This window comes from Natrix helvetica (assembly GCF_964273705.1).
Source record: "Natrix helvetica genome assembly, chromosome: 2".
Taxonomy (NCBI): domain Eukaryota; kingdom Metazoa; phylum Chordata; class Lepidosauria; order Squamata; family Natricidae; genus Natrix; species Natrix helvetica.
In genome coordinates, this window is record NC_138552.1 from 213,016,670 (window position 1) to 213,041,401 (window position 24,732).

The window sequence follows — 24,732 nt, forward strand, 5'->3', positions numbered from 1 at the left end:
AAAGGGAAAGATGGAGAAAAGGCAGACCCCAGATGAAAATGACCAGAGGTGAGCAGTAAGTAAATAGGGAAGGAAAGGAAAGAGATCCAATATAGCATCTCTGAAAGGGTTAAATTCACTAGGCAAGCAGCTTCTCCAAGCAATAACTAAGCTTTAGGCTAATCTTCAAAAGCATCCTATTATGCAGTATTCAAAGGGTGGTCTTACCAAGGCATTCTTTTTTATTGCATATTAAGTTTTTTTATTTTTCCATTTTCAAGGCATATAATCCATGTATACTATTACATAGCCAACATCCTATTGTATTATTAAACGTTTAGATCAAGTCACCTTACCATCAACTCCCCAAAACAATTATTGGCTCTTCTGTTCTCCATACACCATATTTGTATCTTATCTATCACTTTCTTTTCCCTCTCTCCTCTCTCTCCCTCCCTCCCTCCTTTCTTCCCTTTGTCATCCTTCTCTACTTCCCCTTCCTCTCTCCTTCTCCTCTCCCCCCTTTCCACTCCTCCTTTCTCTCCTCCTCTTCCCCCCCCTCTCCTATCCCTCTCTTCTTCCCTTACCTCCCTCCTCTACTTCCCTTTCCTCCCTTCTTTACTTCTTCATCTCATTTACTTGGTGTGTTTCAGCTTCTGAGCAAACTCCATTTTATGTTGATGATATTTATAATTCCTTTTCAATATACGTATTTAGTGTTAACATATATCTTCTTCCTTCTTTTTTTTAAGAAATAGAACAAAAAAGTATACATATATAGTCATTGTACTTTCAACCCCCCCCCCCCCAGCCTAGTTTTGGCCAAGATGTAGACCTGGTTACAATTCCCCGCTATTCTCATTGTTATATTTATATAATTATGCATCCTTACACGCCCCCAATTTGTGATTCTGTCTTGAAATCTCAATAGTTTTCCATTGTAAGTATATTTTATGTTCCCTCTCCATTTTTCCATATCTTGGGTTAGATTACCCTTAATTGTCTATAAATAGCAATCCTTATTGTTCAAAGTTCATTACAATTCCCTTAGTCTACTACGTATATAGAATGATAAATGGTACACATCTCACTTTATTCATCATCTTAAAGGTATTTGTACTGATAAATAAATAAAGGGAGACTAGGATAGATCTATTTCGAGCTAATTAGCTCTCATCAGCTAGCCATACCCTTACTGGGATTAGAACCCAGGCTGTATATATCTTAGGCAGGAGTCTTAACCACTAAGCCACGGGTTCTCTTCCTTATCAGTTGAGCCAGGGAAATAAGTATATATTTGTGTTACAACCCCTGGTATGCCTAAATATGGGAGGAAGGTCACACTCCCTCTTTCTGTCCTTCGGCTTCATCACAGAAGACCATGCAGGCAGGTCTTCTGTGAGAGCTAATGAGAGCTAATTAGCTCGAAATAGATCTATACTAGTCTCCCTTTATTTATTTATCAGTACAAATACAACACAAATATAAAAGGCAACATTAAAAATAAAAAATATGGTTTTCTGCCTGCATGGTCTTCTGTGATGAAGCCGAAGGACAGAAAGCGGGAGTGTGACCTTCCTCCCATATTTAGGCATACCAGGGGTTGTAACACAAATATATATATCCATGTTTCATATATTTTAACCCATGCTTGATTGTCCTTCTATTGTCATATTCAATCAATTAGCAACTCAGTTTAATTATCATGTTAAAAAGTGAAACACAAATCTCTTCTTTACAATCTCCCCATATCAGTTTCATATTTATCCATTATTCCATGTCTTTTGACCTTTGCTTAATTGTCTTTCCATTATCATATTCAATCAGTTAGCAATTCCATTTTATTATCATATTTAGGAATAAACCCCTTATCTTAACTTTATATTTTCCCATATGACAATTTCTAGTTGTCTGATTTTTTTTCCTAGTAAGTCTTTTGTCCCACTTATCTATTCCTGCCTTCTCCCTTTTCTTCATTTTGACACATTCCCCCCCCCTTCAATTTTCCCCACTCCACCGTCTTTTATATTTCTCTTTGTTGGGCATAATATCCTAATTCAATTTTCCTTATGCCACTGTAAACCTCCGAAACATCTTTTGTCTGCTTGTTATTCCCTTTTGTTGGGACACATCCCCCCCTTTATCATTTCCCTTATACCACTGTCAAGCCTAATGGAGTTTTTTGTCTGCTTTTTATTTCCCACCATTTCTACTCCTTCATTATCTTCATTATCTTTCCCCCATTCTTCTTTCCCCTCTTCTTTAAATCCCTGCTTCTCTGGGTTCATAATTTTATTTAGGTTTAATTTTATTGATTTTAATGGTTTATGTATATTTTTTATGATTTCACGTAGTTCTTCAAATTCCCAGCTTTCCATGATGTCCAGTTCCAAAGTTACAGTTAGTTATACAATTCTTCTTTCAGAGTTCTGGTCCACCTTAAATTTAGCTAATTCAATTTATGATGGGAGCCATCTTGGTCTTTTATTCTTCCTTAAATGTCCAGTTCCAAAATTACAGTTAGTTATGCAGATCTTATTTCGAGGTTCTGGTCCACCTTAAATTTAGCTAATTCAGTTCATGTAAAACCGGAAGAGAAGCTGCAGCCATCTTGATCTCTTTGCCTCCTGCTTTTCCCAATTCTGATTGATGGCAGTTGGTTAATTAAATCTTCCCACACAGTCAAGATTAGGTTATCAGTGAGAAGGTAGTGCTTTTTTCCTTGATTTTTTTCCCTAATTAGAGTTGGAAGAAGTTCAGACGAAAACCCTCGGAATGTTTGATTTCTATTTCCAAAACCAAATTTAAGGTTTATATTTAAGTAGGCTTGTCACTTCTCTCTCGCCGTTTCTGTCCAAATGATTTCAAAGAAATAGCTTTTGTGGGGGATGGTGTTTCATCCCTCCATTTTCCTTTTCTTTCTTTCTTTTTACCAAAATCCAGATCTGTCTATTAATATTATTTGTACTCTCAAGATTCTTTGCCTTTTCCAAGTTTTGATTTATGACTGTGGGTTAAATGAATCTTCTTACTGGTCTTTCATCTCATTTCCTGTACGCTCCTGCTCAGTGCTTTGGCAGAAAGCCAGCTTCTGTGCAGCCAAGCTGCTGCCCCTGCTCCAATTCAGAGGACAAATCTCTGACCTGTGAGGGACCTGTTGCTTCCCTCTGGGTCTGATGAGACGCTGTCCTTTCTTTGCCCCCCCCCCCTACAGGGAGGTTCTGATCAAAAAAAGGATCTTGGAACAAGTTTGTCAGACAGGGTTCATGTGAAGCTCTTGAGAGCTCACCTGCCCCGTCTGTTCAGCTGGAGAACTTCCAGTCGACTTCTTACCAAGGCATTCTAAAGTGGTATTAACACTTCACATGATCTTGATTCTATTCCTCTGTTAATTCAGTCTAGAACTATGTTGGCTTTTTTGAAAGCTGCAGCATACTGCTCGCTCATATTCAAGTGATTGTCCACTAGGACTCCAAGATCACTGTCACAGTTACTACTATTGAGCCAGGTGCCACCTATACTATATCTGTGCATTTGGTTTTTCATGCCTAAATGTAGAACCTTACTTTTTTTACCACTGAATTTCATTTTGTTAGATAGTGCCCAATGTTCAAGTCTGTCAAGATCTTTCTGTGTTGACTATTCCTGCCAGGTGTCATTTGCAAATTTGATGAGTTCCTGATCTATCCCATAATTCAAATCATTGATGAAGATGTTGAAGAGTACTGGGCCTAAAACAGAGCCTTGGGGTACCCCACTGCATACTTCCCTTCATATAGGTTCAGTTCCATTGAAGACTATGTGTTGGAATCCATCTGGTGGTAATGCTATCTAACCCACATTTGTCTATGTTATCAAGTAGGAGGTTATTGTCTACTTTATCAAATGCCTTACTGAAGTCCAAGTAAATTACGGAGCCCCGCTTATTAACATGGTTTTTTTCTGTTCTTCTGAGCAATGATAAGAGAACACCAATTTGCAAGTAGTTATTTGGAGGACAAGTTATATTTGTGTCAATAAATACAATATATCAGTGACCCCTGTTAAACTGGGTAAAGTGAATCAGATTTTTTTTTACAGTTCCTCATATTCCTGTTGCTCTGATGTATCTCTGTTTGAAACTGCCATCTTTTTCTTAGTTTTAGGAAACAGAAAAACATGAGCTTGCCTTCCCTGGTAGGATCCCAAGATGGAAGCTATATTGATTCATATTTCTATATTTATTTATTTATTTGTTTGCTTCGTCTTTTCTCAGATTTGAAACTCAAACCCATTACTCTTGTTCTCCTCACATTTGTTTCCCAGACAGATTATTCATGTGGGATCTTTAACACCTTTAAGGAATTTGTAAGTGTAAGGTTAGGGACAATTGCATTTAATTTGCACATAGATGCTTCCAGAATATAGCACTTTGGGAATTTGAATTAAGAACAGATAATATGCTTCTTCTGTTTAGCTGTATGCTTATGTATACAAGTACATGCTATAGATGCGGAATTTATTAAATGGCATCATTTGGACATTCCTGTCATCTCCATACACTGGTGTTTATTCATTTCCTTTATTTAATCATATCAACTGGAAAAAGGACTGTAATTCCAAAATTTTTGGTAGTTTCTGATGTTATTGTGTCTGTACTATATCATAAATGAATTTAAAAACCTACTCTTTATCTAGCTACTATTCAGATAATAAGAATGGGGAAAGTTATGAAGATTCATAATGAAATCCTCTAGTTTTTTCCCACTCCTGAAAGTTTCCAAGTGTTAGCTGAACCATGATCTTAGTAATTAATTCACTGAAAATACTAACATAAGTGTCTCCCCCTCCCTCTCCCCCCTCTCCCCCCCCCCGTCTCTCTCTCACACACACACTCATTTGCTCTCACACCTACCAATGGTTCTTGCTGCTTCAACCTCTAATTTAAGCATTGCTTAGGATGAGTTTTATATGTGTTGTGAGATGTGTCAGATATGGATTTCTTCAATCTCTTTTTAGAATGTGTGTTGGCAGCCAAAACAGTTTTCGGCTTTTTCCTTTCAGACCCTTGTCAGCAGCAGTTTCCCCCACCTCCGGTCTGTGTCTTTATCTCTTTACATAAACCATATTCTGTTCCTAGTTTTTGATGGGATCTTCAAGGGATTTTAAAGAAAATGTTGAGGGCAAAAATAGCACTTTTTTTCTTTAAGGCATTGACACATACAATACAGATTAACATATGAATATGTATTCTCATAGATTATAACAGAAAGTTTCTGCCAAGATGAACAAATGTTGAACACTGCAATCTATATACTGTATATATCACAAGCAATTCATTGGAGCTCAAATAATGGGATTAAGTTTGCAGCCTCTGTTCTTTTGGTTAAATGTAGTTGTATAATATTTTTATGCAATCTGTGTCTAAATCACTACAGCTTTAGAAAGATACGGAACTCAGAACAAAATGAGTTTGCCTTCTTTGTTCCAGTATTTATGCCAAGACAAAAAGCTAAGTTTAATGTAGCAATTGCATCCTGGAGAGATTCCCATGAATGCATCAGTGTGAAGACAAATAGGCTATTCATCTAGTTGGACTTCAGACAGCTACATCAACGACAATTAGCCAGGAAATCACCTCCAGGAAGTTGGATGAAAGAGCCATGCCAATGAACAGCTTTCAGATGTATGGACCTGGAAGAATAATTTTGGGAGCCATCCTGTACTCTCCAAATGCTGTATTAGAAGGCTATGCCACTTTTGCATTAGGATTATGTGCTCAGTTATAAAATTTACATAAACTCACATATTTAAAACCAGCTTTCTTAAGCATAGTAAGAATAAGCAAATATGCAAATTCAAAAGGGAACAACTAAAATATTGTGCAACTGTTTCAAGAAGTATGTTCCAGCATTTTCTCAGATAATATCCACTGTTTCTTGCCAAATAACTTCAGAATTTTTACATACCGTATTTTTCAGAGTATAAAAAAACTATCAAAAAAGAGGCTGAAAATCTGGGTGCGTCTTATACACTCAATACAGCATTTTTTGACTCCTGAAACCCCACCCCCTTCACCAAAATAACCATGTATAACATTTAGGGGGCTTGCAAAGTGCTCCTGGGGGCTGGGGAAGACAGAAATGAGTGAAAAATAGGCCATTTTTTCTCAGCCCCCCCCCAGCCCCCAGGAACACTCTACAAGCTTCCTAAAGGCTATTCATGCCATTTTTTTCACAAAAATGGGCCATTTTGGGGAGGTCTGCAGAGTGCAAAACCTTTTTTTTTAATTTGCCTCTTCAAAATCTTGGTGCATCTTATACTCTAAAAAATACAGTATTTAATGTAACAGAAGAAGCCCTCTGAGTTTTGCAAGTTTTGATGACCCATTCTCCTATAACCTTTTAATGTGATATAGTTTAACTGTTGCAAGAATTTGTCTGATATTTCTCCCCAACGAGCATTACATAATCAGGCTATATAGTAGCCTGTGAATTATTTACTGAATGTCATTCATGTATTTTTCTGAACTTTCTTCCATTTCCTCTTTCTCCTTTTGAAATCTCACACGATTTTTCATTTGGTTCCAGGACTCACTAAGCTTTAATAGAATTTTATTTCATTTTCATTTATTGAAATAATTAGCCCTGGAATATTTTATAGTTGAGTTTCTTTATTTCTTTTTTGTAGTCAAGAGACCCTCAATTGATTAAAACTGAAGCATAAGTAGCAGAGTTGTTGTCTTTTAATTGCTTATTTACTTCTTTATTTATCTAGTTAGTCAACATAAAGAGGGTCCCGCTCTCACTCTAGATAGTGTATAAGAATTAAAAATCATAACATAAATCATATCCTTAAAAAAACTATATCACTGGGGTCAAAAACCATACCACTTCAGATCTCTGAAACAAAATCAAAACACTCAGCCAGACTCAGTCTCCCAGCTCAAATTACTGTGGGAATATCCAAGTGTTTCATATCTTATGAAAGGCCAACAGAGTCAGGCCTTCCAAATCTCTGGAGGATGCTCTTCCAGAAAACAGGTGTAGTAATGGAGAAGACTGTCTCCTAGGTAAAAGATGATACTGTCTAATAGACAGGACCTGGAGCTTGCCAACTCTGCCAGTTGGGGTGAGCAGAGACAGGCAGTCCCATAAGTAATCTTACCTTGGTTCAAATGGCTTGGGAGGGGGAAAGCATATTTGATTATTCACAAAAGCCCTCTAAGAGCCAGTCCAAGCAGTATTCATAAAATACCCCAAATGTGCCAGTGCATTTTGGACTAGTTGCACCCTCTGAGTACTCTTCAAAGGCATTTTCATTTAAGGACATTGACGTATGACCACTACTGAGACCAGGATTTCTGTTTTTTCTTAACAAGGCAATTGTTAAGTGAGCTGTGATCAGTTTTATGACCTTTTTTTTGCCAAGCTTGTGAAGCAAGTCACTGCAACTGTTAAGTGAATCATGCAGCCATTAAGCAAACCCAGGTTGCAAATGATGATCATGTGACCCCAGGACACTGCAACTGTTGTAAATACATGCCAGTTACTAAGCACCCAAACTTTGATTACGCGACCATGGGGTTGCTGCATCGATTCTACACGCAACGACCAGTTGCAAATTATTTTTTTCAGTGCTGTTGTAACTTTGAATGGTCACTGAGCGGATGGTTGTAAGTCAAGGATTACCTGTACAGTAGTACAAGTGAGAGTTTATTTCAGACATAAGTTTCTATGAGAAAGGACACCCAATCCAGAAACAGATAGAATTGATGTAACAAGGAAACCTGTGTAACCTTTTTGTCATCGCATGCCCAAAGAATGTGTGTGTGCCCACACCCATAATGCAATGCGTGCGCGACAACCCCCCATGCACCCCACTTCCCTGCACATGCACGTGCTACTCCCTGGTGCCCCACTTTGGGCCTAGCAGGCTCCCTGAAGCCTCTTGGGACCAAAAACGGGGTGTGGGAGGGCACTGCAATCCCCTGTGCCCGTTTTGGGCTTAGCAAGCCTCTCTGAAACCTCCTGGACCAAAACCAGGAGGGTGAGTGCCACAACCCCCCATGCTCCCCCTGCCGCTGTGTATGCACGTGGGTGTCCCACATGCGTCCCAAAAATCAGCTGGCTGGCAGGAGGTGCACGAGTTTGTGCAGTGGAGCTGAGCTGGGGCAACAGCTTGCATGCCCACAGAGAGGGCTCCATGTGCCACCTGTGGCACGTATGCCATAGGTTCAGCATCACGGGCCTAGGAAATGTTATTTACCTTCCAGTATTCTGACTTTTGTATCATTTTCCAGTCTATCTATATGGATAGCCCTCACTTATTGATACTAGAAATTCCATTGTTAAGTGACATGGTCATCTGATTGTGCAGCTTAGCAATAGCAGTTCTGCAGTCCTGGTTACTATTGTTAAGTGAGGACCATGCAGCTTTTTAAGCAAGGAGCTCACATATGTACAACTGGCAACTTCCTGTCAGCTTCCCTATTGACTTTGCTCATCAGAAGCCAATTGTAAAAGTCACAAGTTGAAATCACATGATGTGGGACGCAGCAATGGTTGTAAATTCAAGAAACAGTCACAACTACCATTTCTTCAGTTCCATCATAAATTCAAATGGTTGCTGAATGAGTGGTTGTTAAAGAAGGATCTCCTGAAGTGACATTTTCCTAGGTTGGTTATTTTCGGAAGGGATATCAAGCTAGTAGCTTGGCTTTCTAGCCAGCCATTATTTGTGCTCAGTGCTGTACTGTGAACACTTTGAGGAATGATAGATTGAAGGTGATTTGAAAAGCGGTGAGATTTTCTGGTGTTCGTCCACCTGGATACTAACCAGGTAGGGACATCCACAAGGGACAAATTATGAAGCATGTGATATAAGGCAAATTTTGCCCCTTATGTACTGGCATACGGTGGTGTGGTATAAATATAAAACGTCAACATTTGTTTTGTAAAATCATGATTATTTTGGTGTCATTGTAGAGCTAGCTGGAGGTGCCTATGTAATCAGGTCCAACTTTTCTGAGACCAGTGAAGCTCAGCTAGTGCTGGCCTCCCAGTTGCATTGACCAAGTGCACCATGTTTCTTTGCTGATACAATACGCAAGCAGAAATTCTTTTTCCCAAATGGAGTGAAGACAAACTTGCCCTCCCCAAAACATGGAGTCATTGTTTTAAAAAATAATAATTAGTCAACAGATTTGGAAGGAAAAGATCGTGTTTTACCCAGGAAGCATTTGGGAGTACATATAAAATGAACTCGAGTTTATCTAGTCCCTCCCTCTTTGGCCAAGACCATGAGTAAGTGAAGAAAACTGATTAAGGAGTGTGCCTCTGCTCTATTTCTGTTTTTAATGAAATCATGAGCCATTTATTGAAACTGACATGGCAAGATGCTCCATCTGGTTGGCCGATGTAGAAGTCTTGCTTTATTCAACTACTGCTGCATAAAAAAGGTTGTAGGACCCATGAGAGATATGCATCATTTACCCTTGCTTGATCTGAATTTCTGGGTTCTTGCTTCTTGCTCTCGCCTTCCCTGATTGTTGTTTTTCCCCCCTGTCCCCATAAGAAGCATGTCCATTGCAGTGCTTTCCATATGTTACTTCTGTTGTATCAATAGTGTTTAGTGGGTTGAAAGCATATCTTTTTTCTGATATTTTATTTTATTTATGTATGTGTGTATATGCCATGATGTATTCTGTAAGCATACTTTTCAGAAATAGCTGCTGAAGTAATGAAACATTTACTGGATGGCACAGCATCAGACTGCAGATGGGGAAGTAGGAAGCATTGAATGTTTCTGCCCCAAATCCCTGTTAAGGAAGGCATGAAAGAATCTTTAAATGTAGACTCTAGGTTTAGTTGATTACACCAGTGAAAAGCAGCGAAAAAGCAAACCATAGTGGTCTGACTAACTCTTAAGATTCTACCATAGGTTTTTAATTTTTTCAGATACTTAACCATCTATGATATTTCTAAGCAAACTCCTCCTTTCTCCAGTTTTCCAGTTATTACCTGAAAAAAAAAAGTCAGATTTCAAACTTAGGAAACAAAGAGAAACATGAAAACATGAAAATTCAATTTTTTCCGGTTGTTATCTGAGGAATCAGTATGATTCTGCATTTCAGTATCCTTAGTCAATTACCGAAACCATTTATATATATTGATACCTAGCTATCTGGATAAAGCATCTCCTTGTTCTTGCTGTACCAGTGGAAAGGTTATTTATTGTCTCATAAAGAAAAAAAACAGGAGACCTGCTTATTTTAAACTTTGGATAGCTATGTGTCAAAAAATAAAAATAAAAAGCAGCAACGAAGGTACAACAACCTCTAATTAAGAGGTTGTTGTACCTTCGATGCTGCCTTTTATTTTTATTTTTTCTTAGTTCCTTCGATTCTCCTGCAGTTAATAAAATGTTTTCAAAACTCACTCTATTTATATATATTTACACTTTGGCTCCATAACTTGCATTGGCTGCCAGTTTGCTTCCAGGTGCAATTTGAGGTGCTGGTTTTGACCTTTAAAGCCCTACATGGCATGGGACTGCCTCTTCCTAGTTATATCTATCTCTTCCAGCAGATCCAGCAGAAAAGGTATGCCCCAGGTCCTGTTTGTTAAGGAGATCTATCTGTAGGCCCCAGAAGACACACCTTTTCTGCTATAACCCCTGCTGACTAGAACATATTTCGCTGGTGGTGAAATTAGCCCCATGGAATCATGCAGTTGTTGAATTAATCTGGCTTCCCCCATTGACTTTGCATGTGGGAAGATTGCAAAATGTGATCGTGTGACTCCAGGACAGTGTCATAAATACATACAGTTGCTAACCACCCAAATTCTGATCATGTGTTCATAGGGATGCTGCAATAATCATGTGTGTATATGTCTGTCTATCCACACAAAGAGAGAGAAAGATGTAGACATATTAATAGAGTTCCTCTCATTGAAAAATGTTTGAAGATGCCCATGTTTAAGCATTCAATAATACTAATAATTTGGAATATTCCATCTTTTCGGGTTGGTGAAGCTATTTGTTTTTCATTCTGTCTTGTGTTGCTGCAAAATAACTACATTTACTTGATATAATTTTATCTCTGAATAATATGTTTATTAAAGATAGTGGTAAATAATGTATCTGGATGTTCCTAAGGCTCTTGAAATAGTTGAAAAACAATTCATAATATAGTTTAATTTCCTGCATTATCTTGAGCTATAAAGAAAGCAAGAAAGTTCAGTGCAGCTGTTCCAAAACCATTATCATCTGGTACTTCCATTGTACTATTTTAATAATCTGAGTATTTTAGCAGCTGTTTGATCAGATGTCCACAATATGTCATATATAATCATTCCTAGACAGGGTGAAAGATCATTGTGTTTTGAATCTAACATACTCAGGGAAACTTCAAAGTATGTTATCTGTTTTCTTTAGTTAAACAAAAGCAGTAAAGGATAGAATGACTAGATAATAGCATACTGTCCTTTGTGCAGTTTTACCAGAATAATGCATTTTTCCATTGGAACAATATCTTGATGTGTTGTTAAAAAAAGTCAGAAAAATGTGAATTATCAATTTTCTATTACCCTTTTGCTTTTGTAGGTCATATAGTGCTGCATAGGCTTGATTCATAGTTACTTTTGATATTTTTTGGGAAGAAAAAGGAAAAAATACACTCAATGAATCAGTGCCAATGTCTCAATAAATTCAGTTTAATGCAGCCACAGATTTTTAGTTTTGATTCAGAATATTTTTTTGGGAGGAACTGAAAAATTTAGAAGCATGTTGTGGGTGTAAACAACAACAAAAATCCTATTTATCTTGGCCCTTTTGCATAATAGTTATTGTTCAAAGCTAAGTCATAAACAGAGAAGCAAAAGGTTTCACACTGTGAAATGTAATACTAAAATATTTCTGGATTCCATGTGGTGGGAGGACATTTAACACTGCAAGAACAGTTGGTTTCACACCCTTCCAGCAGATTCTTCAAGAAATCCAATATCGTTTTAAGCTTTTTCCAAAGTAGTATGAGTTGCCAATCTGTGCAAATTTTTAAAACAGCTGTACTGTAGAAACACAGTTCTTAACATGGTTTTTCAATCTATTCCAAAGTTAAAGATATTGCAAGAAAAAATAGTGTTTTGTCAATTAAGCCTTATAAAACAGAAATGTATTATAAACTCCATTAATGAATGTTATCTAGGAAATGAGAATGGATAGTAATTGTCAGGCACCAGGAAGTCAGGAACCAGGATTGAATTCAAAAGCACTACTTATTTATTCCATGTAATGTATGCACAACAATCTGATCTATCAATGGTCAAGGCAAAATTGATGCTAGATAAGAGTCAACAGACTTCAAGGGAGGTCTGGACTTAAGCCTCTTATGAGGGTGTCTTGACTCTAAACTGATGATGCATTTGTCCACACCCTCAGGCTCAGCCTGATCATCTCCAACAGTAATAGCTGAAAACCAGTGTGGTCTTCTTTAATTATATAAAACAAAATTTAACTTCACTCAGAGTTGTATAAAATCAGCATTGTTCTCTCAAATAAAAAATAATCAAGACTATCAGGTAATATTCTTACCCATCACAATTCTTTAAAATACATTTTGCAACGCGATGGAATAAATAGTAGTAGGAAGATGTTCCTCATAATTGAAATGCTTAAACTATCATTAAAAGGCCATGAAAATTCAATAAGAGTAGAAAGCTTTTTCTCACTTTTTGTACTCTTCACTTCAAAATAGAGGGGTTGACTTTATTTCATCACTATCACAAGGTTTGTTTTCTCCTGTAGAATGCTATAAAATGCATTTTGATCATAAATTTATCACATGATTCCTTTGATCAGCTAATTTCCTTGATATATCACATCAAAGTGAACTCATTCAGATGTATATGATTAATGTTGTTTTCATAACTATTTGAGTAAATCCAGTTTAATATTTTGTTTTTAGTAACATATCAGTAATGAAAAAAAATTGTATTGTGGTTATATATAACTAGAACAATTAGAAGTTCTGCATTAATATAAATGTCAGTTTTATTATTGGGAATATATAGTGTTGGAAAGCACTTCTATTTTCTGTTTCAGCTTTACAATATACATTTTGATAGTCTTCCATAATAGGTTATTTATAAGACTCAGCTTTATTCCTTACCAGAAGGATCTATCCATTCAGAATGAGTGGATGCGGCATATCAAATAATATTTGAAAATGCAAGCATCAAAGATCAGTTTCTTTTTAATTTTCTGCTTTGAAAGAGAATAGCCATCATTACGTGAAACCGAATGGATATTAACATTTGTCTTGCTCAATAGAACATTGTGGTGAAAGATTACTGTAATAGGACAACATAGTTGATAAGTTTTGATTTGCTTCTTTTCTGCATGGATTTCCAGGTGGAGATTGAAAAATTGGACTACCACCACTATTTGCCACTGTTTTTTGATGGATTGTGTGAAATGCAATTTCCTTATGAGTTTTTTGCTCGGCAAGGCATCCATGACATGTTGGAGCATGGTGGGAACAAGATCCTTCCTGTCATTCCTCAGCTCATTATTCCAATAAAAAGTAAGTCTGGAGAATGAAATAGGGTTTAGGGTTTGGAGGGGGTGGTGGAGTTTGACAGGCTGCTAATTAAGGAATAAAATATGGTAGGCCTTGTATTTATAGTACTGTAGATGATTAACCTGAGTCAGTTGTAAGGCCATAACCAAGGCCCAAATAATTGTGTGGCCTGACTTGTTATTTTCTTACTCTAATTCTAGCCATGGTGCAGTATACAAGTTGTTAAACTTCTTTTCATTCTTCTTTTTATATTCCTCAAACTAAGATATGAAAATACTGTAAAAGCAAAATAGTTGTAGTATCTCAATTTTTTTATTTTACTGTTTTGAGTAGCTTGGCTATTTTTCTTTCTAAGTCAAGTTTTTCCTCATCAGGAGATAATGTTCTATTTCTGATAAACCTCTTTGTGTTCCGAAAAATAAGCGAGAGCTACTGCCTGCCTGCATTATTCTTGCATACCCTTCCCTTTTTCCTTCTTCAATATAATGCAAATTGATAGATCTTGGTGTATTGATCATAGTTCACGATTGTATTTGAATCTCAGACTATGATTTCAGGACACAAGCATTATTTGGGAGACAGTGAAATGACCCTTCTTTTGACATATGCCAGGATTTGGATTCAATACAGGTACTCTTCAACTTACAACCACAATTGGGACTAGAACTTGCTAAGTGATATGGTCATTCAGTGATGCAGTCATTAAGTGAGTTTTGCTGCTTTTACCTTTTGTGCCATGGTTGTTAAATGAATCTGGCTTAGATTAGATGACACACACACCCCTCCAGGGTGCTGTAGCCATCATCAATACATGCTAATTTCCAAGTACCCAAAATTTGATATTGTGACCATAGAGACACTGTGATGGCCTTAAGTGCAATGTCACATCATAAATCACAATAACTTTAAACACTAAAAAGATGGTCTTCAGTTGAAGACTATATGTAAAACATTAATGTTGAACATTTTAAAATATGTTGATGTGTCTAAAATGAAACACATTATTCTACTTATGTGTGCACAGCTTTTACAACATACAAATGCTAATAGATTACCCATTTTCTATGTAAAAGCACAGAGCCTCTCCCCAAAGACAGTTTCTCAATCTTATACTTTAGATAGGCAAATATAGAATGGTTTGGTCTGCCTCTCATGAACAAGCTACTACAATGCTCTGATATGCTTTTGATAATAGCCAGATGTCTATAGAGATTCATCCAGGTCATGGTTGCCCAAAGGTGCTTTCTCAAGAAGCAACTGGGCTTTCTAGTTTTTCTTTGAAGATGTTTCACTTCTCATCCAAGAAACTTATTCAGTTCTAAGAGAATGAGAAGCGAAATGTCTTCAAAGAAAAAACAGACATTCCACTTGTCTCTTGAAATAGTACCTTTGGGCTAATAGCCAGGTTGATGCTAGAGGAAAAAAAATGGATGGCCAATCAAAGAGGCACCTGGTATACTAGGGCTGTGAAAGGGGAAGACCATGGCATAATCTGTTCTTTCCTATAAGGGCAATTTTCTGATGCCTTATCATGCAATGGTATGTAGTAGAATGAGGCTCCCTCCAACAGGAAGCCTTAGGAATGCCAGATTAGTCTCTGCTACCACAGCCATGGCAGTGACCTTAGGGAGGCTGAGGTGAAACTGCAGTGGCTGCAGTGAGGCTACCTCATATTGTTTGCCAATTGTAGGAGGGCAGAAATGGGTGGAGGCTTCTGTTTCAAGAGAATAGCATAGCCCATCACTTCTCTCTATTGAGAGAAACACTATGCACACATTTGGGTGTTAAGTCCAGAAAATCAGAAGCTGTGGATCGCAATGAGACAAGACTCTGCTAGGACAAGCCCATTGCTCAGATCACAGGTGGAAAAACCTATTAAGAGGATAGTGTTTTGAACACAAAATCCACCTATTGACACCTCAGAAGCAGGACTCAAGAAACTTTTACAATACTGCAGTCTGGGCTGTCAGGAGAACTCAACTTCCTCAGACTGGGGCCTGTAGATATCTTTAACAATAACACTCATTGTCTCAGTCGGCATGGCCATAATTTCTCCCTAGCACAGCCCTTTTATGATTCTACTGACATGAAGAATTATTGTCAGAACTGCTCATTGCCTTGTTTAGATTACATGCCTGATAAATAACTTGGTGATTTAATTAGGCAGCTTATCAGGCCTATAGCAGAATATCTGGAGTTTTTGATAAGTGCTAGTTTGCACAAAATACAAGCCTTTGCCTTGGACTTTTATTTTAAAAAACCCAATACACATTGTAATATGTCCTGATTTTGAAACAATATTTTGAAACTGATGGTGCTAAATGTAACATTTCCAAAGTGCATTGGGTTATTATTTTTATTATTGGTTAATTAAGAATGACAGCAATCGAGTTTAGTTGTTCATTTATCTTGGGCTGCCTGTATATGCTGGAATTACTGCAGACTCACTAAGATTAGTTTTTCTGGAAGTCTCAGTAAAATAAGTGGCAGAAAAATCTATTCCTGACTAGTGTCTGCTGTTGGGTATAAGTCACACAACATAAAACATGCTTTACTTTCATTAACTTCTCTGTATTTAATTTATTTTTATTTTCTTTTGGTTCATGTGCTTCCTTAAATGCATTTTCAGTACATCATGGATCAAGAACTAACCAATACTTTATATTAATTTACCTGGTGGGAAAATACTTTATTTTCCTAAAAGGCAAATTATTTATTCTTTTTTTTTTAGATTTCAAGGCCACTTTTTCATTTTGTAAATAGCACCAAATTTGGGGTTCAGTTAAAAAAAATTGTTTCATGACAGGTATCTTATGTTTATGATATAGGCTTTATATCAGCACAATATAATGCATATTACTTGTAGAAGAAAAGGTTTGCTAACAATGAGGCAAGAGTGAGAGACAAGGTGATTGGTTGCCCCATATTGTCTAGGTCTAGGATAACAAACCTATGGCACGTGTGCCAGATGTAGCACACAGAGCCCTCTTTGCGGGCACATGTGCTGTTGCCAGCTGCTCTTCTGGTTTAAGAAACAGGCTGTTTTTCGGGCCTTTTTCAGGCTGTTCTCAGGTTGAAAGCCTGAAATGGCCTGAAAATGGCCCCCAAAAGTCCCCCCAAACCAGCCTGAAAACAGTCCAGAAAACAGCCTGAAAACAGTCCAGAAAACAGCCTGAAAACAGCCCAAAAATGAGCCTGAAAATAGCCTGAAAACCACCCCAAAACCAGGCATGTGCATACCGGCCAGCTGGTCTTCGGGTTTCTGGAGTTCTGGCGCATGCACATATATTCCGGTTTGGGCACTCGGTGCTAAAAAGATTCGCCACCACTGGTCTAAGTTAATGATTTGGAGACTGCATTACTTCAGGTTGATAGCCATTGCCCATGTTTAGCCAAAAGCAAAATGTATACTTTGCTCTACGCAGATGACATTGTCCTTTCTTTCATGTACCAGCTAAGATTTGAAATACCAACTTGAAACATTAGTCAAGTATTGTTAAAGTAGCCAAACCAACTGTGACAAAACTAAAGTTTTGAGGGGGGGGGAAGTATAACTGGAAAATTCAAGATCATATGATAACTCAAAAATTTTATCTATCTTGGCATTTTGTAGAAATAGCAAGGCCTGATAGTGGAACTGGGAAGGAAGTGGGAGGAAAAGGCCAAAGTGCTCCCAGTGGTAGCATAAACACTTGCGACTGTGACTACTAAGGTGGGAGAATGGCTCCAACAGAGCCTAGGAATAACAGTGGAGATCTCTATCCAGGAAGAATGCAGTGCTAGGAATAGCTAAAATCCTGTGCAAAACCCTCAGATTCCCAGGCCTCTGGTAAAGGTCTCAAGAGTGAGGAAGACACATACCACCCCAGGTTTACTCAATGCGAAGCTATTACAAGTTAATTCAACCCAGTTATAATAATTCAGTTATGGAACATGTAGCAATAACAAGGCTTTATGAAGAACAAAATGACAAAATCTGACAAAAAAGGTAACATTACTTGCCTATTGTTCCACAGTGAGCCTTTTCACTTACTTTTAATGCAAAAGCTCTTTAGACTGAATCACACGTGTTTACACAATTTCTCACACACATGACTTATATAAATGTGTTTTCTTTTTCGATAATGTGTTAAAAAAAGGGGAGTGAAAGTATTATACATACTTGTCTCTATAATTTAAAATATTAAGCACCCCTTCAGTGACATTGGATAGAGAGGAGCACCAACTAGGATACATAAATGAGATTCAAAGGGCAGTATAAGTGTAAAATTCATGCAAATGTTAACGGTGAAATAACAAGGCGGGCTTTTCCAAATGTTAGCCCTGAAGTAGCAATAGCAATAGCACTTAGACTTAAGTACCGCTTCATAGTGCTTTACAGCCCTCTCAAAGTGGTTTACAGACTCAGCCCCCAACAATCTGGCTCCTCATTTTACCGACCTCGGAAGGATGGAAGACTGAGTCAACCTTGAGCTGGTGAGATTTGAACTGCCAAACTGCTGGCAATCAGCAGTCAGTAGAAGTAGCCTGCACTCTAATCACTGCGCCACCATGGCTCTAGTCGAAAGTCGAAAGATCTTTCCCATCCCTCTTTGTCAACATCTGTTTTTTGGCTCCTCTTTCAAATTAATCATTATTGTACTCCTTTAGTCTCAACCCCAAGCTACACATTTTAATGATCTGGCCCCTATAGTAGGGGTTTCCAGCTTGCAGATGGGCATACTTTCAACAATATAGCCATCAGTGATGCAGAAGTGACCTTGTTGCTTGACCAGGATAAGGAACCAGATGCATACATTCTGTGATCATCAGCTATAATTGAGCTTAAGTCAGGTTGTTGGAATTTTCTGAAATGAAAGTTCCAGGGAGATTTTAAAATAATCTATTACGTATAAAAATATTTTATCTGTGACAATATATTTTTAATGTCTGGAAAATGTATATTTTCCTTTCTGCCTGCAAAGTATCTGACAACACAATTCACAGAGTAAATTTAAGAGCATAAAAAGCAAACAAAATGGTATCTGATGAAGCTCCTGGCTAGAAGAGCTGTTTAACTTGTCTTCCTATATTAATGCTGCTGCTTGATTAACTGATGCTCTTTAGAGATTCTGAATCTGTGTCAGCCATGGGAGAGATTCCAAGGCTGTCTTGGAAGAACGTTACCCAGCAATTTGGCTGGATAAAACTTACATTCAAAAAATGCAGGGTGGGGGGAGATGTGCTTCTCACTCATGTAGCTAGATATTCTGTGGGCTCCTTTCCCTACCAAGCAGTTAAGAGTGGGAGGCCATGATTTAAAATTGCCTGTTTCTCCAATCCATAGATGTCATTGCATTTTTTTAAAGAAAACAAAACAAAGTGCACATTTCATTCATTTTCGGTGATGCTTGAAAAAAATCCAAGAAGTCACAGTAATAGAAGGTATTACACTGCAGCTTAATACCATCTAAGGAAATGGAGCTTCATCACAATTTCAGCCAGTGCAATATAGGAAATATAGCTTTATTGCATTTTCAACTAGCACAATACTTATTTATTGAGTTAGAAATGAACCAGCTTTATTGAAAATAGCTGACTGTTAATCTGCACCATGTTTTGAAATATTTCTACTGCAACAGGGTAAAAACTCAGTTGAACTCAAAGAGAGAAAACGGTTATTTTAAAGAGATTGGCTATAGAGAAATGGATGAGCCAAAGAATTCAACATCTTTAAAATATTTTCTTAATGTTTCTGAATTAATTAAATGCAGGAGTGCACATTTCTGTTTGAGCCAAAGGCTATGTTAATCTTTTAATATTGTACTGGAGGCAACACTACAAAAAACATTCCACATTGTATATTTGAATTAAGTATTGCATCCACCAAACTGTTTAGAGCTTTCTAGTTTTCCATAATAGAGATCTAGAGGTTTCCTATTGGAACTGTTAGTAAAAAGCTTTGTCCTGTTCTTTCACTAATGATCCTCTCTTCAAAATGATGGGTTTGAATTAAATCATTGCGAACCCATAATTTAAGGGAAATTGGGTAAAGGGCAACTCTTCTTAGCATTTCCCAAATTCTACATTCCACAAAAATATGGCATGTTTTCCAACATAGAAAACTGCATTTCTATCATTTTAAAGCCAGGCGTAATTGAGAAATTGCCAATCCCTATTAGTTCAGACTTGATTGGTGAACTAACAGGGAGAAGGCAATGAAAAATCTTCAAATATATACAAATAAACAGGCTGCATGTAGTAGGATGGTTGTTAAATAATCAGAGAACTCCCGCGGTTGCAACTTTGCTGGGATTTTGTCAGCCTATTTGATTGATTGTTGAATTTGGGAATGGATTCCTGGCAGAGGGGGAAACTCTGGCAATTGAACTTACAGTGCAGAGAAAGAGATTGCTAAGTTAGGCTTACCTAATAGTTAGGTTTTGCATTACTGTGAGAGAATCAAGAGAAGTGTTAAAAAGGCAGAAGGATGAGAGTGAAGGACAAGGAAAAGGAGAGCCTGGGAGCTGGAGGAAATTTGGCAGTTCTTTCTTTCCATCCCATTCTATATTCACGGTATTCATGCTTCTCCATTTGTGCATTATTTATCCCTCCTAGTCTTCTTTTGGAACTTGACATCTGTAATAGACAGAATGTGATGAAAGTTTTTGTTGGTTGGTTGGGGACTTTGCACTTCGCAACTGTGCAACTGCTATATGTAATGAAGCTTCATAACAATCTACAGTTTGGAGCCTTTACTCTCTAGTGTATAATGTTGGCGTGGGAAGCAGGAGCATAAAGAAATTTGAATTTAAATTCACATTTGAAAATGTAAATTTGAAATACAATGGAGAATACAGCATTCTTTTCTTTGGAATGAAATCTGAAATGGAACAGGACAAAAGGTGTCATTGATTTCAGTAACAAAATCCAGCTTGACACTGTACAAAAAATTCTCAAGTAGGCAGGATAGAATCCTTATTTATCAGTTAGTCTTTAAAAAAAAAAAGCCTACAAGCTTTTCTTTGTAAACATTCCTATCGTTGTTCTTTTCTCCAAATAGTACCAATTGTTAATTGAAAGGAATAAAATGATTGCTAAGCAAGCAAAAAATAAACAGTCCAAATGTTACAGTAAAATGTCTCGTCAACCTTCATGTTTTTGCCTTTTCAATTCCCGTAGTCCCAATGGTACTGATGATGGGTCCCCCCACTTTTCTTTCTTTCTTCTCTTTCTAGGGGGAGTGGGGTGGGGGTGGCAGGAACCAGTAGGACAGACAACAAGAAGGAATAATAAGCTGCTTTCTTGGGGTTACCGAAGAGTCAGCACAAACTGTGGGAACAAATAACCCTCAGACAAGGCGGTGTTTTATAACATTGGGGCTGCAATCCATCTCTGGCTTCCTTCAAAGCCAGGCTAATAAAGGCCCACTTACAATCCCCTGCAGAGTACAGTTTAATTAAATTTGTCCATTAGAGAATTTCTTCCCTCCCCTCTACATTCTTGAAATTAATTCTTCTGTTTTCTGCTTGTCTCTTTTTGTTCATCCAAGATGCGCTGAACCTTCGAAACCGACAGGTCATCTGCATCACGCTCAAAGTCCTTCAGCACCTGGTGGTGTCAGCTGATATGGTGGGGGAAGCTTTAGTGCCCTATTATCGTCAGATTCTCCCTATTTTAAACATCTTTAAGAATAAGAATGGTGAGTGATCCTAGCAATGCCATGTCTTCAAATCCTTCGTTATAAAGGAGGTTTGAGGCAAGGCTGATTAACAATGTAATAAGAATTTACTATAGTATACAAAGTAAGATATACTTGGCACTTTCTGTTCTTTTATTCTCCAGGGATACTGTGAAATTAACACCAGCATTTATTATTTCTTACATGCAGAGCTTATTCAACACATTACCGAACCATTGGAGCAATTCTATGATCTTCCAGTAATTATACTGAAGTTATACAGTTTTGTAGCATTCTTTAAATGCATTGGTAGACTGTATCCCCCCCGTCTTTAGTAAACAATCTAAGCATTCACTTCTTAATTTGGCTTGAAGGTTGGGTACTTCCACACAAGGATTTGTCACTGCTCTGGATATCAGTCCCATTTGAGATCTGAATTGATTTATTTATTTGCAGTTCACCTTTTTTTTTAAATTAGCTGAGCGATTATAAAGCTAGTTTGAAAGGCTTCTCATTGAAGGGAACCTCTGTTTCATTCCCCACTTCCAGTGAGCTGAATATAACTAACAGAACCTTCAAGAGAAAAATGCCTTGTCAGCTTTGCTGCTCCCCATAGGAATTTGGCAAGGCTGAAACGAACAGGTTCTATCCATTTTCTGGGGTCCCCCACTCCATGGGGGATATTCATGCCCCTATGACTGGAATGAAAGCCTTTGGTTTTCTTCATAACCTGCATTGATTGGGGCAAGACAGTGTGGTGATTTCCAGCTTTATTAGTTTAGAGTAGAAGCAACTTCGATATAATACCATTATAGTACTTGCAATTGATTGATTCTGTTTCGAATGCAATGTGCTCATTTAAAATGTCATTATAAAATGGTCAAGCAGTTTGGTGATGTGGGTAAACAGAAGAGTTCAGTAAAAAAAAATATGTCCTGGCTATCAGACTCCAAGTGTGTATTTTTAAAAACTTCTTGACTTTTTAAAACGAAGGAAGCTTTATATGCCTGCACCTACCTGCTTGCCTTTTATCATTCTTGTAAAAAATATTTATTATATGGCATATAATATGAATGGGTTAAATGCTGAAAAATTATTCTGTGATTCTCTTTACACATTGAAGCACATTAAGGTATCATGATTACAAAGCAGGCTAATCAATTGTATGATTTGGCAACTCAAATCTCTAGTATTTCAGTAGCAAGTTGAGAAACTTTAATAATAGCTGCATTGGTCATCATCCTTTAAAACTCATATTGCCACAGTATATGTTATTCTTTTGGTCAAACTTACTTTATAGATTAAAAAAATGATTTATGGGCTATTAAAAATATCTCTAATGCATTAGCAGTAGTTGTGAGGAAAATCTTCTTAATGAAGCAGAAACTACATTTGTGCAACATGTCAATTAGAGATTAATATCTGATATAGCTAAAAGAATGTGAATTAATGCTGTAGCAAATAGTCTCTAAGTTTTGAATCATACACAGAATATTTTTTTGTTTTTCTGAAAAATATGTTTTCAAATAATTAGTGTTTATTTAATGGTTCTTACAGAGAACAATTTTATGAATCACACATCAAATTCTAACTGGCTGTTCTGAAACTTTTAACTACCAAAGCTTATGCTTAGAAATTAATATTTCAGACTGCAATACAGATTTACTCTGATGAAATAATTATAATTATGCAAAAAGGCAATATGGCTCTATAATAGGTATATCTTTGTTGTATTGTATTACCATTCTATCTTCTCATTATCATCTAGCGAAAGCACAATAGCTACCTTTCCTGGTTTAACATTCAATTTTCATAGGTTTGTACCTGAGGCATGAATTAAGCCTGTTGTCAACAGTATGATATATTTTTCAATGTCTTTCTTGAAATTAATACAGTATAAAGTATGATCAGTTTTTTTAAAGATCTCTTCATATTGAACTGTATCATGACACAAGTATTTACCGTCTGCTGTTGTTACTACAGTAGCAAGAGTCTTGTAATGCTATATTTTAAATGTAAATCCATGAAGTCACTTCAGTTAAATATTCAAGAAAAAGTAAAATATGTTTTAATGCTTTGTATGCAGAAAACAGAAGATGAAAAGAGACCAAACAATGCCTTCAAATCTTAACATAAAATTCCATCAAGCCTCATGCTGAATGGATATTAACATCAGCGGAGGGAGCAGAAATTACTTTGATAAGTGTTAGATAGCTGTACCATAGTGTATATGTTTTTAAATGTAATGTTGTCAGATGAATGCAAACATCAGCATTGTCCTTTAGCAACTATAATATGCTGTCAAATAAAAGCAGTCATAATGTCTTTATGAGCTTTTAAAAAGAAGAAACATTTTATGTCATCAGTATATTTTATTCAAAAGTGATCAATTATAGCTTGTGAAATGCTGTGCAGATTAAATGATGCAGAATTTTAAAATAAAGCCCTATAGATCTCATTTGTAGGCAGAAAACAGCACAGATGAAAAAGGAATACATTTGATCATTTTGTTCTGTTTTCCTCTTGATCTCCTAAAACAGGCACTATTGTTGGTCAATAAAATGGTGACTCATACAATAAAAGTTGAATGTCAACAGAGTAAGGTCTGTTGGAGATAAACAATATGTGAAATAGGCAAGAGGGACGATTCAATAAATCCTGGATTTTATAATATATACATGTCTTTCACAAATAAATCTATGAAATCCTTACTATGAAAATGTGCAGTAATATCCAGGTTATTTCATTTGTTAGGTTGTGGGAGACAATGACAATGTTCATACACAAATTAAACACAAAATTGTTTCACTTATAGTAGTAGATCCTCTGAACATGTGCTATTGTAGAGCATCTTAATTATAGCCTACAAGCACAATTTAGTGAACCCCATTCTAATGTGTTATTTAATTATGTATGAGGTCTTAATCTGTGGTCAAGGTGGCAAGTGCGAGCATGAAGCAGACTCTCCCTGCAGATATCTCTGCTCTTCACTTTGATTTCATCCCTCCCAGATATGTGCAAACTAAACGCAAGATTTAAAAAGTTAAGGGGGAATGATTCAGTCTTCCTTCACTCCATCAGGCAATGGCATGTCTTTTTTGTTGTTGATTTTTGAATTGCCACAAACTTAAAAAAAAAAGTATTGGCAGAAGAGGCAGGGAATAGCCAGTTGGGTTTACTGTTGCATGCATTTGCTGGATAAATATCTTAAATCATGTTGAGTGCGTCACGTGGACATGGTCAGAGACTCCCTTTGTGGTTACAGAAGATTTGCAATCCCAATTGATACAACACAGATTTGATTTGAATGTCAAGTATTAAATTGGGAAACACTGATCTGACCCAACACTCTGCTCCTGAACACCATAATATAAAAACAAGTTATATTGAATTTAAATCAATTGAAGTCATTAATACATTCATTAATCAATTGGCCTCCTTAATTTTTTATTTTTCTTACAACATTTCCACATGCTCTCAGTTATATTCCTATATGGATAGCAAGGAAAACATATATTTATAGTCTGTTGTA

General features: G+C 36.9%; 1 protein-coding gene across 3 annotated transcripts in view; it reads left to right on the forward strand.

The window, feature by feature from the left end:
* The window catches only part of PACRG (parkin coregulated), a 260,907-nt gene that overhangs the window by 121,418 nt on the left and 114,757 nt on the right, over positions 1 to 24,732 (forward strand). The window contains exons 3-5 of one of the 3 annotated variants that reach the window (XM_081943468.1): positions 13,372 to 13,543; positions 21,072 to 21,221; positions 23,287 to 23,408. In XM_081943468.1, coding sequence (XP_081799594.1) covers positions 13,372 to 13,543; positions 21,072 to 21,221; positions 23,287 to 23,300 — 336 coding nt within the window. In that variant the 3' untranslated portion in view covers positions 23,301 to 23,408. Of the gene's footprint in view, positions 1 to 13,371; positions 13,544 to 21,071; positions 21,222 to 23,286; positions 23,409 to 24,732 lie in introns of those variants that run through there. The other 2 variants (XM_081943467.1, XM_081943469.1) reach the window with 2 other exon arrangements.